The sequence below is a fragment of the Natrix helvetica genome (assembly GCF_964273705.1).
Source record: "Natrix helvetica genome assembly, chromosome: 1".
Classification (NCBI taxonomy): Eukaryota; Metazoa; Chordata; class Lepidosauria; order Squamata; family Natricidae; genus Natrix; species Natrix helvetica.
In genome coordinates, this window is record NC_138548.1 from 245,407,192 (window position 1) to 245,422,370 (window position 15,179).

At 42.5% G+C, this 15,179-nt stretch overlaps 1 protein-coding gene and 1 long non-coding RNA gene across 2 annotated transcripts in view; one reads left to right on the top strand and one right to left on the bottom strand.

Annotated features, from left to right (window-relative positions):
• Nucleotides 1–97: 97 nt before the first annotated feature.
• Nucleotides 98–6,492, top strand: LOC309382628. The gene is made up of 4 exons (XR_014173685.1): nucleotides 98–222; nucleotides 4,522–4,619; nucleotides 4,959–5,043; nucleotides 5,620–6,492. It is a non-coding gene; the product is annotated as an uncharacterized lncRNA (long non-coding RNA).
• A 2,279-nt stretch (nucleotides 6,493–8,771) lies between these two features.
• Nucleotides 8,772–15,179, bottom strand: part of ACSF2 (acyl-CoA synthetase family member 2) — a 76,891-nt gene continuing 70,483 nt past the window's right edge. The window contains exons 13-16 of the mRNA XM_081937077.1: nucleotides 13,348–13,489; nucleotides 13,056–13,166; nucleotides 10,818–10,886; nucleotides 8,772–9,011 (exon numbers count right to left, since the gene is read on the bottom strand). Coding sequence (XP_081793203.1) covers nucleotides 8,958–9,011; nucleotides 10,818–10,886; nucleotides 13,056–13,166; nucleotides 13,348–13,489 — 376 coding nt within the window. The 3' untranslated portion in view covers nucleotides 8,772–8,957. The remainder of the gene's footprint in view (nucleotides 9,012–10,817; nucleotides 10,887–13,055; nucleotides 13,167–13,347; nucleotides 13,490–15,179) is intronic.

The window sequence follows — 15,179 nt, forward strand, 5'->3', positions numbered from 1 at the left end:
CTGAAGCCTAGCAGGATAGGTCGTCCTCGATTTACAACAGTTCGCTTAGTGACCATTCAGAGTTACACTGGCACTTATGTCCGGTTTTCACCCTTAGGACCTTTGCAGCATTCCCCGTGATCGAAAATTCAGCCGCTTGGCAACCTTGCTGTGTCCCATGGTCATGTGATCACGTCTGACAAGCAAAGTCAATGGGGAAGCCAGATTCGCTTACCAAACCAGGTTACTAATTTATAAACTGAAGTGGTTCACTTAACAATTGTTGCAAGACAAGTTGTAAAATGGGGCAAAACTCAGTTAACGAATTTCTCAAGCTTTCTTGGGCTCAGTTGTGGTTGTAAGCTGTAAGTACCACTTAACCAATAGTGTTGCGGTCTGTATTGATCCATGGGGGGGGGGGGTCTAAATTCATAATGTGCTAATTTCTTTATTGACACCAAAGCATTTTTTTTAATGTTCAGAACTTGAGCGCCACATTACAGAAAAAGGGAGGTGGAGGTGGTGGGAAAGGGGATTAAATAACACACCTGGGCCAGATACTTGCAACCTGTGTGATTTGCAGACCAGTTTTCTGTGTTAGGTGGAGTTGAAACTCCTTGTGTCAGCAAATGTCTCTCACTGGTGCCCATTTGCGTTTCAGATTAGAGGGAACAACTATTTGTTGCCCTTTGAAGGCAAGTGTAAACTGAGCTCAAGAGATTTCATGTTTCTCACGGGGAACTCAGTAAGTTGACCATGGAATAGAAGATAGAAAACAGTACTAGTATAAAATAAAAGTTTGAAAAATTGCATCCATGATTTTTATTTCATGCGTACGTCAAAGTGGGTGAATATAAGATGTTTGCCTTATGTATTAATTAAAACTATTGGCTGCCCATCTTGCCACAAGGTCACTCTCATAGTAATGCAGGGGTGTGAAACTTGTCGCCCGCAGGCCGGATGTGTCAAGGGCTGGCCACACCCACACACAATTTTGCGAAGGAAAAAAAAGTCACGATGCATCATGTGACAACCCCGTTACGACGCAAGTTTGACACTCCTATAGTAATGCATTGAACTGGATTAAGCTTTCTTGGTATTAAGAGAGCCCTGTTAGTCTCTGGTGGCAAAAAAAAAAAAAATCAAGCCTGGTAGCACTTTTTTCCAACTAACATTTTATTAAAAGGCATCTGTGCATCTAATGAAGTGAGCTATAACTGGTGAAAACTTGCACCTTTCCATAAAATATACAAGTCAGAAACGGTGATACCAGACTTCATGTTTTGGAATAAAGAAGTGAGCTCTTGAATCAAGTTTACCGTTACACCACCCAGGCACTAGATGGCGACTGATAACCGGATACCAGTTTTAAGAAGTATATTACTTCCGGTTGATAGATCTGTCACCAAATTAGAATATTTACTGTAAGAGCTTTTGTCAACCATAAGCAAGGGGGGAAAACCCAGATGGTGGACTAGATATAGAGGTTGAACTCAGAGACCAAAAATGCAGTAGGGTATGCTGTTACATATTTCAAATGTGTGGCTGCTAGGGTAGTTTAATATGCTTCATTGTAAACCAGACACAGAATTGCAATTTACTTTCCACATTATGATCTACAACTTAGTGTATATTGCTCATTTTTCCAAGCACATTACAACTTTATTAGTTGCTATGGGGTGTCCCTTTCACATTCATTACACATAATTTTAGAGTCCCTTTCCTGTCTTAAATATGTTCTATTTTTACTTATTTATTGCAGGCTAAGTTAAGGTAAGGAGGATTATCTTGGTTTTACCTTTGGTAGGAAAGCAATCAATGATTACTCTTCTTAAAATAGGATGGGACAAGTTTAGATGATGCTTAGAAGTATCTGTCTCACCATCACTGAAGTTGGTGGATAAAGAACAGGAATTGAGGGAATTTAGTAAAGTCTCTAAGTGCCTCTGCTTGCAACAGCTTTTCTGTGTTTCTTACCTGCTGGGTTATTTCTGAACAGGGATGTAGCATTCTTTGGAAAGTGTGCTAAAGATAAGAAGCTTATTTCTAGTTGTTTGTGAATAATTTGATTTAACAGACTGAAGCTTCAAAGGAAACTTATATGTTGATTTTAAAGTTTGGTCCCTGAACTTAAAAGGGCAAGTATGAATATATAAACAAATCTACTCCTTCATTGGGTCCAAGGTTTGCCCACAGATACTTGAAACTGCTTGTCTGATTCCCATCTCTCTACATTAAAGGCACCATTGGAATAAGAGGAAACACTATTTCAGAAGGGAAATGGCTAAGCACAATTTTAAGTAGCCTGAGATACGTGCTGGGAATGGCCCAACGGGAATGTAAACCTGGTAGAAAAAAGAGATTTCTGTAACATGTTTGTGTCACAGGTACAGGAAATACTGTAAAGAAGAACCATGTATCCATGTAATGTTCTAATTGCTGTCTTGATATAAACATAAAAATGTTTAGGTAAGTCTGCAGAAGAGGTTAACAAAAGTCAAGATGATGATTGCTGCCAGGAGATGGAAGCCTCATCAGGCCTTGATTGCAAGGTCATGACCATCTTGATATTTTTCATACCAACCTCCTTCCCAGGACCCTGCAAAAGGTCCTAGTTCTGATGTTCTCTGTAACAGGGCTGTGCAGAGCTTTGGATTCTATTCCAATTCTACAGCATTTTAAAGCAGCTGTGTCTCTTCCTACCGTGTTTCCCCGAAAATACGACATGTCCTAATAATAAGGCCATGCCACATTTTTCTGGTGAGCAAAAATATAAGCCCTCCCCTGCAAATAAGCCCCTTGGACAACCCCCCCACCTCCGACCAGGCAGAGCGCCGCTCACCAACCTAGCGGTATCCCGAAGGTGCCAAGTCGCAGGAACCCGGGGGGGAGGGCAAAGGTGATCACGTTGCTTGGTGCCTTCGGGATACCTCTAGGTTGGTGAGCGGTGCTCTGCCTGGTCGGAGGTGGGGGGTTGTCCAGGGGGCTGCTCTCTTGCGAGCGGGCTCCCAAAGAGCCGGGCACAGCAGCCACCCGGCAAACCTCCTTTCCAGCCAGGCACAGCGCCATTCACTGACCTAGGGGTATCGCCAAGCCGCATGAGTGCCTGTTCGCTGTCGCCCGGCTCTCACAGCTTGGCGCATTCTAAATGCCAGTGAATGGTGCTCTGCACGGCTGGAGAAGGTGGTTGCGCAAGTGGCTGTTCCGGTCCCGCTTGCGCGCCTCCAACCTCATGATGCCCTGGCCCAGCTCTCCCTGCAGAGCCAGGGCACCTCTATTGCTGCCGCCGCCATCCCAGCATGGCTTTTTCGACAGCTTCCAAACTGAGTCTTCTGGCAGTGGCCACTCTGGGCGTACGCTCTATGGTTGTGGGCTGGCTGTCGGCAGAGCATACAACCATAGAGCATACACCCAGAGTGGCCACTGCCAGAAGACTTGGTTTGGAAGCCGCCAAAAAAGCCATGCTGGAATGGCAGTGGTGCTGGCGGCAGCAGCGGAGGTGCTCTGGCTCTGCAGGGAGAGCTGGGCCAGGGCATCGTGATGCTGGGAGGAGCGAGAGCGGACCAGCCGCTCGCGCAACCGCCCTCTCCAGCCGTGCAGAGCGCCATTCACTGGCATTTCGAAGGTGCCAAGCCACAGGAGCCAGGCAGCGGCAAACAGGCGCTCACATGGCTTGGCGATACCCCTAGGTCAGTGAATGGCGCTGTGCCCGGCAGGAAAGGGGGTTTGCCGGGTGACTGCTCATGAGCGTGGTCGCTTCATGGCTGTTGTGTTGCACTGCTGCGACAGCACAACACAGCCATTCGCCCATGAGGCTATGCCCGGCTCTTTGGGAGCCCACTCGCAAGAGAGCAGCCGCCCGGCAACCTCAAAACAATAAACCCTCCCCTCATAATAAGGCCCAGGCCATATTTTGTGTGTAAAAAGAAAATAAGACCCTGTCTTATTTTCGGGGAAACACGGTAGGATTCCATAGCCGTTCCCAAGAAAGGATGAGGCTGCTTTAAAGCAAGGCAGAAAGGTCTTACATTAATGTTCCAGACCTCCTTTTATGAAGTACATCTGAATCACTGCCATAAGTGCTGAGATGCCAATAACTTTTACAGTATTGTAGAATTGAATCTATATCTCAAAGCTGGAGGGAACTTTTGATGAATTAGCATTCCATTGTTCTCAGTACTCATGGAAGGCCCACAGTGTTCTCAAGGGTGCTTTCTGCGTGAACCTAAAATGAGGAAGAGAAAATATGGCTTGCATGTAAATCCCTTCCTGCCCTCATCCACTGGCTGCAATGAGCACATTGAGAGCAGAGGTCATTTCGTCACCGAGAATAGGAAGTGTATATGACCTTATATGGAATAACTTGTGGAAAAAAAATGGGTTTTTTTGGGGGGGGAAGTAAGCTTGTCATATATATGAAAATAAGGGCGCTTCTGCAAGGTGACCTGATTTGACCTATAGGAGTGATTAATTGCTGACACATATTGAAATCATGCAGATGTAGAGGTGCCTGGAAATTCCTTCCCTTTTTTTCTGGATCAGGGTTATAAAAGACGATGCTACAAACACAGGAGCAGCGAGCCAGACTATTCTTACACAGTACGAAGATCACGTAGAGGATTTCCATCTTGTTTCTTTGGGTAAGTTTCAAAATCAATACCAATTTGTAAGGCAAGTGAAGACTGGTGAAGGCTGCAGTGATATACAAGTGGACCTGTATGATGAATGGGAGCAGCACCAGAAGTTTTTCTTGGATGGGAGGAGGGAGTTTAATTTTAGGGGACGGTTGGATTTAATTTAAGGCTGATGTAGTGCAGTGTGGACTAGGTAATTTTAGCTCAGCCATGTCTCATCCCAACCTACCTTACAAAATTGTGGAAGTCAAAAAAAGAGGCATGCTGCTTGACTTCCCATATGAAAGGTGGCATATTCTATAAAATCGTCAGCATCCTATTTTTTTTATTGTTTGCCTACTTTAGATTGCAGCTTGTGATCTGTGCTGAACCGCCAGCTACTTAACGGAATAGGACCACCAATTATAAAAATCAGATCAGGCCTGCACAGGTAATATGAACAACATTTATACTCACTCCGGGCTTAGCCGCTCCTCACATTGCTGTGCAAACCCATGCTGGCTTGTTGGGAATACTGCAGTTTGAGAAACTCTGGGATAAACACATTTAAAGTGTAGGGATTAAAAGTAAGTGATATTATAAATTTATTTACTACCAGGCTGCAGCCCTACTAAAAAGAAAACATTAGTTTCATTCATGGGATTATTTATTTTATAATAAATTATCCCATGAATAAATTATATTATATAAAAATATAATAAATTGTCACAATCCTGCCATGTTTGAGAAACCTTGACTTAACGTAGGTATCCATATGGTGGGAAACTGACACAATTGCTAACATTGGAAATTATTAAAAGGTTATTGTGGCCTAGTGAATTGTAAGAGCCAATTTCTTTTGGTTAAGTTTCTCCATTGCAGCTCAGCGCCCAGGATCCACTTTGATAGAGGGGTGGGGGTGGGAATAATTTGCCTGGCCAAACTAACCCTGCAGTCCCCCTACATTGGACTCAGCTTATACCATGCTGCCAACTTAATTTTTCTCCCCTCTCACTTTTGCCCGCAGACTGAGACTCCCCTCCCTCAATTCTTCGCCTTCCTGGGCAAGCTCTCAGGAGCATCAACTTCTCATCTCTATGGTAACCCCCCCTCCTCATTCCTTGGAAACCTCGCCTCTTAAAGGAGCCTCGTCCAGAAGGCTGAAAGACAACGTGCAGACAAGCACTCTCGGAAACACCCTACCGGCAAAGGGTGGAAATTTAACAACCGCCCAGGGTCAGTTCCATGTCAAGGGATTTTTTTATTATTGCAGAATATACTAGAAAAGCATCCTCTGGTAAGTAAATATTAAACAGTTCCAGAAATGTTATATATTTAATAATGAAACTATATTAACGTTCAAAAAGTGCACTGGTTAAGGTATTAAAAATTGATTTGATGTGCTTTCTTCATATACTGGCTATTTTGTATTTCAGATGCAAAGCGATTCTTCTGGATCTCGTTAGTAAACATTCTGCTCCCATGGGTAGAAGCCACTCCCAGCTGAAGAACCAAAGTGTAGATATTATAATATCACAGGCATACATGCTCCGATTCCCTTCATTTTGCTGGTCTTCTCCAACTGTTCACTGTGCAGCTGAATACTTTCTGTCTGATGGTTCTCCCAAGAAAAATTCAGCAAAAAGGAATGCAAAGCCACCTTAATTTTGAAATCAACATTTTCCTCTGATAAGGAGCTATCAATCATACATTTCTTTTCTGAAGACTTAAGAATGGAATCAGGTCTGTCCAAGAAATTTCATTCTATCAAGCAGAGCAATATTTGCGCAAGGAAGAGAAAGCCCACTACATACATATTGGACCTCAGTTCCATTAAGAACTTTCACATGACTAAAGTCCAATTCTATTTCAACATACATAAAGCAGATTTATACATACATACATACATACATACATACATACATACATACATACATACATACATACATACATACTTGCATACATACATACTTGCATACATACATTATGGTTATGTTTGGAATGTGTGTGTGTGTGTGTTGTATTTGTGCTGATAAATAAATAAAGGGAGACTCAGCACAAATACAACACAAACATGGCAAAGGCAACATTAAAAATAAAAATATGGTTTTCTGCCTGGATGGTCTTTTGTAATGAGCCAAAGGACAGATAGGGGGAGTAGTGAGCTCCCTCCCATATTTGGGCATACCAGGGGTTGTAACACACATACATACATACATACATACATACATACATACATACATACATACATACATACATACATACATACATACATACCAGTGACGTGCGGTGAGGTTTATGACTGGTGAGGCACTGACACAGTGCTAGGTTTCAAATATTTTTAGACTTGTGGACTTCAACTCCCAGAATTCCACACCCAGGCATGCTCAGTTCCAATTTAAAGCGACAGCATTTGTTTTTCTCCTTTGCTCCTTCTTTCTTTTTCTTTTTCTTCTTCTTCCCCTCCTTCCTCCCTCTCTCCCTTCCTCCCCCTCTCTCAAACACACACACACACACACAGAAGTTGGATTGGACTATCTCTCCTACCCCTTCCCTCTCTCACTCACTCTCAAACAAACCCCCCCCCCACACACAAAAGTTGGATTGGATATCTTTTCCAGTGGCTTGAAAGCAGCTCCTCTGCCATTCCCCCCCCCCTCCATTCCCCTGCTGCCTTCCCCAAACACATCCACCATTGCAAATGCAGCCTGCTGTCTGGGTGGGAAATGCCTGGAACACAATAAAGCCCACCCACCACCTCCTGCTGGCAGGCTGGGGTGAGAGGAGAGGCAGAGAAGCCGGAGGGGAGCCGAGCCGAGCCTTCCAAAAGAAAGAGGCTTGGGGTAAGTGTGTGTACTACAGCATGGCTCTTTGCCTGGCTTCCTGCCTCCTCCTGTGGTCTCCTCAGTGCTTGCTTGTGCTCTCCCTCCCCAAGTGTAGTTTGATTGCAGGTGGAGCCACGTTGCCTTTTCAAACTTGTAATCAGTGAAGCTGGGCTAGATTTTTATATAGTTTTATCCAGCTGTGTGTGTGAGAGAGAGAAATGAATGGGGGCCTGGGGAGGAAGTCACTACACTTGGGGAGGGAGAGCACCAGTGAGGTTAAGCAGAGTCATCCACGGTGAGGCAGCAACTAGCTCAGCTTTTTCCTTTTACTTTTTTTTCATGATGAGAGTGGTGAGGCTGTGCCTCACCTGACTGCATGTCACTGATACATACATACATACATACATACATACATACATACATACATACATACATACAATAAATTTGTAGATATAAGCATTTTTTTAAATATAAAAGATGTTTATATTAAAGATTTTTAATACAAAGCATATGTGTAGTATGCTGTTGTATAAAGGCAATCTCCAATATACAAAGTAGCTTAGAAATTCAAATTAAAGAAGATTTCATTTTTGGAGTATTCCGCTGAATAATAGAAGAAAAATATTCATTTGGAGTAAGACACAGAAGGAAGTCCATAGCAATGTTATAAACAAATATATTAATAATTCAGCTGATGTGGAGCACTGTAGCTGAAGAAAATGAAAATGTTCAATCTCTGCAGTTCAGTGTGTCATGGTTGGGAGATGCTCAATCCTCTCGTAAAAAAAAAGAGAGCCCTTACCAATTCAGGTGCACTTTTAGTTCTGATATGATTTGAAAGTTTGACATTTCTGTAATATGTGTTTTTTGATTGAGAAATAAACAATGGAGAAATCTAGTCTTTGAAAACATTTTGCTTTGCATTTTATTGCTCTAACATGAACTGAGAACAGAAACCACTTCCTCTAATTAGTAGCAGTAAGGGATGAGACAGTTCGATTTCTGCTGCCTTCTGAGCCTGGCATTTTGTCATAGGAAAGACTCTTGGCTGCATCTATAGTTGAGAAGATCTACAGTTTAAATTTCATTTGTACAAGTTGTTAAGAACAGATTTGTAACTATAATTCATTCATTATACTTTCATTTTAGCCCTTGCCCATTTTATTACGTAACGTGATGGTTGACAATCATTGTTCCCAAAGTGTAGGAATGAATAGGATGGAGGTCTCTTTGATTTGGTGGAATTTTATCACATGGACATATTCTCATGATCACTATTAGCTAGATCCCATCCTTTCTTAGGATCTTATCAAAGAGTTCATTAGACAAAGCTAACTGCTAAAGAAATACTGCATTTTTATTTTTCTACATTTTTATTTTAGAAAAAGCATACGATTTTAAGTAAACTTGATTTAGTAATCAGCAGACTTAATGCTCCTTAAGGCAGGCCAGTGATCCTTTCCAGCTTCTTAAATGTTTGGAATTAAAAAAAAGGCGGCGGACTGCATGTTCGTTTGGAGATCTCTTACGCTGCCTCCTCCTATACAAGTTGAAGATGTTTCTCCATCTGCTCTCTCAGTTTGTATTTTTGAATCTACATTGGCAACACCAAGGATGGAATAAAAGAGGACACATATAATTAAAGACTTAAATAGCAAAACAGATACTCATGTATTTCTTTTCAAGACTTCTCTCTTCATACATTATTCTTATCAGTCTTCAGCTCTGACCCAAATCAAACACTCTCTGAAGTAGGTAAACAGTGGCAGCCTTTTCAGTCTTGCTGGAGTATCTGTAGTTTGTAATTCTCCCCTATCAGTACCAACTGATTAAAACAGTGGCGACATTTTAAAGCAGGAGCTGAGCTCTTGTTTGATTCTAAACACCAGAAATGGCTGTCATCCTATCTCATCATCATCCCTACCATATTAACTATTGCATTGGATTCAAAGTGTCATCTACACTGAGGCTGACTGAAAGCCCTCCTGTTACTTCACATGCGGCTTGAGTCTTAAGAGTGCTGGGAACTGTCAGGCACATACTTCTGTTTCAACAAACCTCCCAACCCATCCCTGGAGGGGGACAGTCTCTGAACCATGTGAAAGGGCCAGCCTTTATGTTCTATGTTCTAAGATCTCTAAGATCCAGTGAAGTGCAGTGAGGTTTATGGCTGGTGAGGCTGATGATGTCATCAGCGCGAGCCACGGTCCCCTTCATGTTGACTCGGGAAGGCAGTGAATGGGACCACGTGTGCAGGAGGGAGGCTGAGGCTAGAAGACCCTCCTGCACATGTGGTCCCATTCCCGGACCACGTGTGCAGAAGGCTCCTCAGCGCCTTTTCCCTTCCCCCCCTTTTTTTATTTTCATGATGAGAGCGGTGAGGCTCTGCCTCCCCTGCCTCCCCTGACCGCACATCCTTGCTAAGATCCCTTTCAATCAGAGGTGGGTTGCTGCCAGTTCGGCCCGGATCAGCCGAACCAGTAGTAGTGGCGGCGGGAGGCTCGACCTGCCCACCCGGACGCTTCTGAGTACGCATGCGTCCATGAGAAACCAATAGTAAAAATAATAGAAACCCACCACTGCTTCCAACTCTATTATTCTATAATTTAAGAGAAACAGCTCAGACTAGATTACAAATTCTGAGTCATTCCAAATAGCTACAAATAACTGAAATAAGCTATGATTTCATTAGGACTGTCAAATCTAAATGACCCAGTTCACCAGCAGATGGCAATAAAGAGTTAGTGTTTCTTCCTGTTTTATACCCAAGGGTAAATACTGCAGAACTTTCTGTTCTGTTCTTTGAACACAAACAGGACCCCCACCTCCAGGCCTTCATATATTTCCCATTTCTGATCTTGGTAGCCATCACAGTAACCCAGCATTCTGGCACTGATATCACATTTGTCACTCTGGTCTGATGACTCTTATCATTATATCCCTATAATCGCTTCTTGATCTCTACTGGTGTCCCAGTTTTTACTTCAAAACTCTTCAGGGCTCTCTTCCCTTTATCCTTTCATATTTGCCTGTAAACTTTGTTCCTCCATATCCACCTGCTTCGACCCAATGTTTTTCTCCCCTGTGGCTCCATGTGCTTCAAACTGCCTTTTCCAATATACAAATAAAGTCCTCGTCTCTTGTGCCTCTTTCCAATCACTCTTCAAGCTCACCTTTTCATGGATTTCAAACTCCTTCATCCTGTAGCTTATTTTCCCTGAAATTAAGCCTATTACTGTATTTACCTGTGGATCACTGCTTGTAGTTCTCTCACTTTCCCCCTATTGTTGCCTTGCATCAAATTTTAGAATTAAGCATGTTGAGACAGGTATAATGTATCCTATCTATCATACATACTCAGCCAAGTGCTGTGCATAAAAAAAGGAACGTCTTTACTCACCTTGCCTGAGACAGTGAGTGGGTAATCCTTCACAAACACTATGTATCGAGGAATCTTGAAATGAGCAATCTGTGATTTTAAAAAGAAAGCTTAGAATGTCAGAATCTGTTTTGGCTTGCCTGTTATTCCATGTGACTAAGAGACTGGTCCTTAGTAAACTTTTCTCAAAACTTCAGCGAAAGCTCAGCAGTCATGGCTGATAAGTTTCCTACCAATATTCTTGCTACAGCCTACGCTTTTTCACGCATCTTACAGAGACCCAATGTCATAAGCAAGTCTTGAATGAAATTTTTACTGCTTATTGAACATCCATTTCTCCTCCCAGGGAGGTGTTCATGAGAAACTCGTCATGGTTCCCCAAACCAATCTGGGATCAGTTTGAGGGGTTGCTTACTAAGGTATTTCTGAAGTAAACCCTCAACCAAATCAGAGGTGGTATTCAGCAGGTTCTGACCAGTTCTGGAGAACCGGTAGCGGAATTTTTCAGAGAACCAGTAAATACCACCTCTGACTGCCCCAGCCCCCATCTATTCTCTGCCTCCCAAGTCCTAGATCAGGGGTGTCCAAACTTGGGAACTTTAAGACTTGTGGACTTCAACTCCCAGAATTCCCTAGCCAGCATGGCTGGCTGGGGAATTCTGGGAGTTGAAGTCCACAAGTCTTAAAGTTCCCAAGTTTGGACACCCCTGCTTTAGAAAGTAGATGGACGCCCCCTCTTCTTCGTGGCAGCCCCTCCAATATTGGAAGACTGTTATTATATTTGTAACGGAAGTAAAGGGGTGCAGAGAGACGTTGTGCAGGATGGATCAGGCAAAGCCTGACAAAAATGAGAAGATTATAAAGTATCAAGTTTACAAAGTATTATAAAGTATAATAAAGTTTAAAAAGTATTATAAAGTTTATAAAGTATTATAAAGAATTCTGGGAGTTGAAGTCCACAAGTCTTAACGTTCCCAAGTTTGGACACCCCTGTCCTAGATGATCGAGGTGAAATGGGGATTTTGAAGTAGCCTTCCCATGGAGTGGGGAAGGAATGGGGATTTTACAGTATCCTTCCCTTGCCACGCCCATCAAGCCACGCCCACAGAACCGTACTAAAAAAAATTGAATCCCACCACTGAACCAAATCCTGTTGGAATAGCAGTTGATGCTTTACGTGAGTTTCTGCTTGAACTGCCTGAATGACAACTGCTCAATGTGTGGGAGAGAATAGTTGGGACTATGCTACCTTATTCTGGAAACCAAGCAGATGCAACATGAGGGAGCAATATGAGGTGGAAAGTCTTTTGTACTGCCACTTCTGACTGCATCTTCAAAAACTACAAAAAGACTCCTCGGTGAAGGAGAGACCTGTGGAGCTGACTTTTAGTCTGTGAGGATGTTTATTTAGCCATTCCATTTCAAGATGGGTATCATGAAGATAGCGAAAGTGCAACAAAGAGCAACTACAGTGATCAGAGAGCTTGGATACCGACCCTATGAAAATAAAAGGCAATTGTAGGAGCTACCTAACTTAGAGAGGAAATATAATTCAGGTTTATAAAATTAAGCATGGTAAGGACACAGCCAACAGGAAGACTCTCTTGTCTCTCCCATAGAAGCCACCTAATGAAACTCACTAGGAAAACTAGGAAAAATGAATGTTTCTTTGCGCAGTGTGTTATCAACTATTGGAATATGTTGCCACACAATAGATTGGCTCTAATTTAGGTGGCTTCACAAGGGGGCTAGACAAATTTCTAGGAGAGGATTTATCAATGAGTTGCGACATTTCCAGGCACAGGAACAATTGCCTCCATAGATCAACAACGTTAGAGGAGGGTTACTTTGATATCCTATTTGCAGTCTTCTTGGATGTATCTGGTAAGGCATCATGTGAGACAAATGTTGGCTAGATGGACCCGGATTTGATCCAGCAGGGCTAGTCTCATGCTCTCATACTTCTAAGAAGATGGGGATCTTTTGGCATCTCTTCTATTTCAGAGCTGCTCCAACCATCTTGTTACTATTACTGAAGTTGATTAGCAGCTGCTTTCCATGGCATCAGGCATTTTCAAAACCTCGGAGGAGATTGTGGGGATCGGATTGGGAGTACAGAACACCTGTTTTGCCATTGAAGTAGGGTTCCTACCTTAACTACCAATTCCATCTGAGATATGTTCTCTCTCTTTCTTTAGTTGCAAGGGGAAGGAATAGAGGAGGAAGATAGTTCAGATCCATCCCTCTGTTTGTCCGTACCTTTCCTTTGCAAAATGCCTTGATTTCGTCTGCCGTGCATTCCTCTCCAGCTTTCACTCTGATGGAAGCACAGATCTCTTCTCCAAATCGCTCATCTTTTACACCAACTACCTGAATAGATGGAGGGAGACATTGAGCTTCAGAGGGTTATTGATTAGGTTTCTTTTCTTGAGACTTATCTGACTTCACTGTTTCCCTGGAGGGCATACATGATGTCTATTACAGGATGTAATTTTAGATGCTAAATCTCTAAACAAGTAGCTTTGATGGCTTTTCTCACTGTCCCTCTCACCTGAACTTCATGAATTTTAGGATGTGTATGTAGAAATTGTTCAAGCTCTACTGGATATATGTTCTCGCCTCCTCGGATGATCATGTCTTTGCAGCGACCTACAATCCTGCAGTAGCCATACTCATCGAGAATAGCAATGTCCCTGAAATGAAATTATAATTATTCCATCCAAATTCTGCAGATTTCTTACTCAGAGGTTTTTATATTTTCAATTTGTTATACCGCAAATATTTATTACATTGCAAAGTCTCACACAGATGGGAGGCAGTGAGAAGATCTCTGTGAATTCTATTTCAGATACGTGAAGAATCATTTTAACCCTACAAGGCATTTATTTATTTGTTTGCTTGCTTATTATCAATTTTGCCTTCCACGTCATAGGAAGTGATTCTGGGTGGCATAAAACAATCAAATAAAAACAACAATCAAATACAATCATTGTAAAAGTATAAATCAATAATGATTAACACTGAAATATATTAAAAAGCAATAGGGCACCTAGAGAATGAATGTATCAATAATGGAGGCATCTTAACATGTTTCCTGGGATCCCCAAGCGTGGTGACATAACCAGGTCTTGAGGGATCTCTGGAGCATTAGCAGGGATGGAGCTACCATAATGTAGGGCAGGGAGAGAGCCACATGACGGGGTTGCAACAGAGGTGGGTTCCTACCGGTTTGGCCCCGTTCGGCAGAGTAGACAGTAGCTCGGCCTGCCATGCTCCCGAATGGTTCTATTGGCGCCTTGTCTTTTGCTTCTGTGCATGTACAGAAGCGTTTTTTACTATCGTGCATGCACGCATAGCGCATCAGGCGTGTGCACACCCAAAGCACATCCCTGAGCAAACTGGCAGTAGCAGAAACCGGAACCCACCCCTGGGTTGCAACTATATGCATTCAAATGCATCTATGGCCTTACAGGCACACTGAGATTTTACCCCTTAGGATTCCTTGTAATCCTAAGCAAAGTTCCAAAGTGATCTTTCTCCTTCCATTCAAGGGCCCATTGCAGATTGCTGGTTTCCTGCTGCCTTTAAGAATTAAAAATCAATAGTCCGGTTGTCAGCAGTTATTTGTTTCTTGCCAGTAATGGCAACAGGAAACCAGTTCTATGTTTCCTGCCAGCAAGGATTGGGTTGACCCAGTGCAAAATGTAGGTGGGACTACTCTTGGCTTTGTGGGCTACCCTTTTTGTAGTAAAACACTTTAAAATGTGATTGTTTTTATGTGGTCCACCCTCTACATAATCTGGTTCGGTGCCAATACGAATGAATTTATTTTTTATTTGTATTTATTAGTTTGTCAAACATATACAAGATAGCAGGTATAAATATAAACATGGGTATAAATGAAAGAAATGAATACAAATAAATGGGGACAGTAGAACAGGGACGGAAAGCACACTGGTGTGCTTATGCACACCCCCTTTATGGAATGGGATGAGGTAGACAGTTTAAGGTTGGAGCTATGAGGGTTTGAGGCTGTAATGACGGAGTCAGGTAGAGCATTCCAGGCATTGACTACTCTGTTGCTGAAGTTGTATTTTCTCCAATCGACTTTGGAACGGTTTACCTTAAGTCTGTATCGATTGTTTGCCCGTGTATTATTGAGGTTGAAGCTGAAGAGGTTGTTGAGAGTTAAGACCTTGTAGCACACAATTTATATGGGAGGAAACGATCTCCCAGATATGCTAGCTTTACACTTTAGAGGAAATGCAGCATTTTGGATTGGACATGGAAAGGGATGGAAAGCCAGCACATAAGATGTGAGACAGTTGTAATGTAGATTTTAAATCGATTTATCTTTCTGGAAAGGGATATCAGCTGGAAACA